General features: G+C 46.0%; 1 protein-coding gene across 1 annotated transcript; it reads right to left on the bottom strand.

Annotated features, from left to right (window-relative positions):
- Window positions 1-873: 873 nt before the first annotated feature.
- Window positions 874-2777, bottom strand: LOC144173545 (uncharacterized). Its single transcript, XM_077701924.1, has 2 exons — window positions 2640-2777; window positions 874-1257 (listed from the first exon to the last, which is right to left on the bottom strand). Exon 2 carries the CDS (start codon window positions 1241-1243, stop codon window positions 992-994), a length of 252 nt encoding a protein of 83 aa, XP_077558050.1. The 5' UTR covers window positions 1244-1257; window positions 2640-2777; the 3' UTR covers window positions 874-991.
- Between the last annotated feature and the right edge of the window lie 350 nt (window positions 2778-3127).

Here is a 3127-nt window from a genome sequence, read left to right as displayed (position 1 = left end):
GGTCAACTCGCCACCGACCCATCTACGTGCGACTTACCGCCTCCCTCGGCTTCTAGGGCGCACTCCTATAGGCACCACTATCTGCCTATAGTACGTGGGCATTCTGCGTAGAAGATTGGTATCTCCTGCCGGCTTTGAACCATCCGTGCTTCGTCATGTGTGATTCTCGCTGTGCTCTGCGGTCGTCATGCACGCATGCGCACCACACCCTGGGCTGAAGTGGGCCACAACAGAAAAGGCGCAGTAACATTGTAGAAATTAAGCACTTCAGATATCATATTGCATTGTGCATACTGAAAGGAAAGGGGAAGCGTACTGCTACGTTTCGATGGATTACGATTGCCAGTAAACTATGTTTCTGTATAAACTTCAAAGGGCATTGGTTTTAGTATAACCATGACGCCGTGTAAATTCATACAAAAACGCATTGCTATTATTTTAAACACAACGAAAAAATCACTGCGTACTCTATTTATCTCTGTAAGAGTCTTTAGTGTAAAATCATCGATTGATTTTGGGGTTTACCGCAACGACCCAACGCAGGCGACGAGCCGCGCCGTAGTGGAGGGCTCTGGCTTAATTTTGACCGCCTGGGGCTCTTTAACATGTGCCGAAATCTCACACACACGGGCGTTTTTGCTTTTTGCCTCTATCACAAAAGCGGCCGCCGTGGACCGGAATCGAACCCGGGGTCTCGTGCTCAGCAGCACAACGCCTTAGCCACTAAGCCACCACGGCGGGTAGTGTAAAATCAACGCGTCATTTTATTGCGTACACCTAAATTCGTCTATTTGAGAACGTTGATGTTTTGGTCGTTGCCTAGACACTTGAATTAGACAGTCGTGAAGCAGCGACAGAACAGTCATGCAGCACTTCCGCAGTAAAAAATAATTTATTTCAAAAAGTTGATGAAGATTGCTGTGGGGATGTTTGGTGATTCATATGCAGCGGCCATTCATCTTATGCGATAATCTGGCTGTACCGGTTCATTTTATCCGTAGAATCCACGTCCGCCACCAAATCCTCGGCCTCCTCCGTATCCACCTCCGTAGCCTCCGCCGAATCCACGGCCTCCTCCAAATCCACGGCCACCGCCGTAGCCTCCACCGAATCCACGGCCACCGCCGTAGCCTCCACCGAATCCACGGCCATAGCCGCCTCCGTACTGGGCGGCTGCGAGGCTGCACAGGGCGGCCAGCACCACGAGGGCGACGAGTATGGTCTTGGCGTTAACCGAAATCATGGCTGAATCCTCAACTGCGTGAAGGAAGAAAAGTATGAGAGAAAATGAGGAAGTGCGAAACACAGACACTAAATTAGAATCGCAAATTCTGCTGTTTGACGCAACCATCAGCCATTCACAGCGCCTGATTCCACATCTCTCAAGGGCGACATTTCTACGACAGTATCTGTAGCCAAGTGTGTATCGCCCTAATTAACAGGTCTCGTCGTACTCAAGTTTGAGAATGGTCCATATCTTCCTCTCTTTCCAGCTATACAGTTGCATACCCATCGAATATACAATCATACCAAGAAACATCCACGTGAAGCACGTATTAGTTAGATAGGGATATAAAAGGAATCTGTCCACTATTTTATGCTGTATTCCAAAAACAGGCATGACAATCTACATTTCCAAAACCTTTAAGCTCACGATTGCGATCAGAAGCTGTAGCGACCTTTCGGTAGTACACAATTTCGCGATGCACCTGGGATGGTTGAGATCATTTAGAATTATCGCATCTTGGTAGATATATATTGATTGCGAGTCTCATTGTCAAATGCGACTGAGTTGTCCAATGGCAATCATTTTAGAAATATATAAAAAGCACAAAGCTAATTCTCTAAATTAAGTGTACACGTAGTCATCGACTGAGGGCAAGGTAACATTTTCTGGGAGTTTTTTATGGCTGAAAGTCACTTGCAGTAAAGGTGGATACGAAATATTGCTCTTAATATTGCGGAAAGTTAGCAAGCAACATTCAGCGAGATCTACATTGGGCTTCTGGATCAGCCGGACGTAAAACTTTAATTTTATATGTCTTGAATTTCGCATAGGCTCCTGTGTGTGCGAGTGTAGAAAACTGTATTAGTAGCAAAGCACGTTCTTTTATTGATATTTGCAAGTTCCTTAGTGCTGGCATATTTTAACGCCTAATTTACTATGCGACGCCTGATTGCAGTAAAACGAAGGGATTGCAGTAAAACGAAATGTAGCGTACAATTTTGTTTTGCTTTTCATACGGCAACAATGTCTAGTATTTTCAGCATGCTCTCTTCAGGTTTGCTGGAAGTAGAAACATTTCTGTGGATGAAGTCCTAAATGTAATCGTGATGCTAGATATAAAAACACCCGAAGTGGCCACAAAATCTAGGATTGGATCATAGGGTAACACTAATACATCGAGTAGCGTACCAACATCCTGCTCTTTAACTTTCAATAATAAACCTGAGATTCAGTCGCAGGCAAATAACGTGCTACAAAATATTTTCGTTGATAAATCCTGCTACCAGTAATGTAATACTGGCCGGTGCTGACAAATAGCTTCATTTATTATAAAATTTTAGCTACGCCAATGCCAACCCATTAGGTATTCAGAATTTTCGAGCGTCAAAGTCTATCCGATGTCTCAACTCACGTTTTTCTTGGGTGTTCACTTGGAGCTCCTAGAGGGTGGTTTGTGCTCCACAGCTTATGGAGGCGTCTTTATATAGCGCGACTTTCCTCATCAGTGACGCACCATCTTACGCGTCCATTTTTCGCGATTGGCTTATTTTACAAGGTCGCACTGCGTACGTTGCACCGGCTACTCAGGGACTGCGGGCGGAAAAGCCCAGCTGTTGTGACACGTGTGGCGCTGCCCGTATCGCAGCGATCCGTTACGTGCCACCGATCCCCCAGATACTGCACGCACACTGGGCAGGAAACGGAAAAACTAGAAGCGCTTGGACGCCCTTTACGTTCCTTTCCCACAACGTTCCCCTGCACAACCTCCGCAGTCGCAGTCTAGAGGTCATTCACCGATAAATCATTGGAACTTGGCAGCGTTATGAATAAAAAAACCCAGAAACCCGGCAACTTACCCCGGTCGCAATTGTTTAGCGACTGAGTCCTTACCACTTTCCC

This window comes from Haemaphysalis longicornis, unplaced genomic scaffold (assembly GCF_048455015.1).
Source record: "Haemaphysalis longicornis isolate Haplotype H1 unplaced genomic scaffold, Haemaphysalis longicornis Haplotype H1 scaffold_3, whole genome shotgun sequence".
Taxonomy (NCBI): domain Eukaryota; kingdom Metazoa; phylum Arthropoda; class Arachnida; order Ixodida; family Ixodidae; genus Haemaphysalis; species Haemaphysalis longicornis.
The sequence above is the reverse complement of the archived record's forward strand: the minus strand, read 5'-3'. Positions and strand labels throughout refer to the sequence as shown.

Excerpts from the sequence above, each read along its gene's own strand:
- LOC144173545 (XM_077701924.1), bottom strand. The coding sequence starts at position 1,243 with ATGATTTCGGTTAACGCCAAGACCATACTCGTCGCCCTCGTGGTGCTG.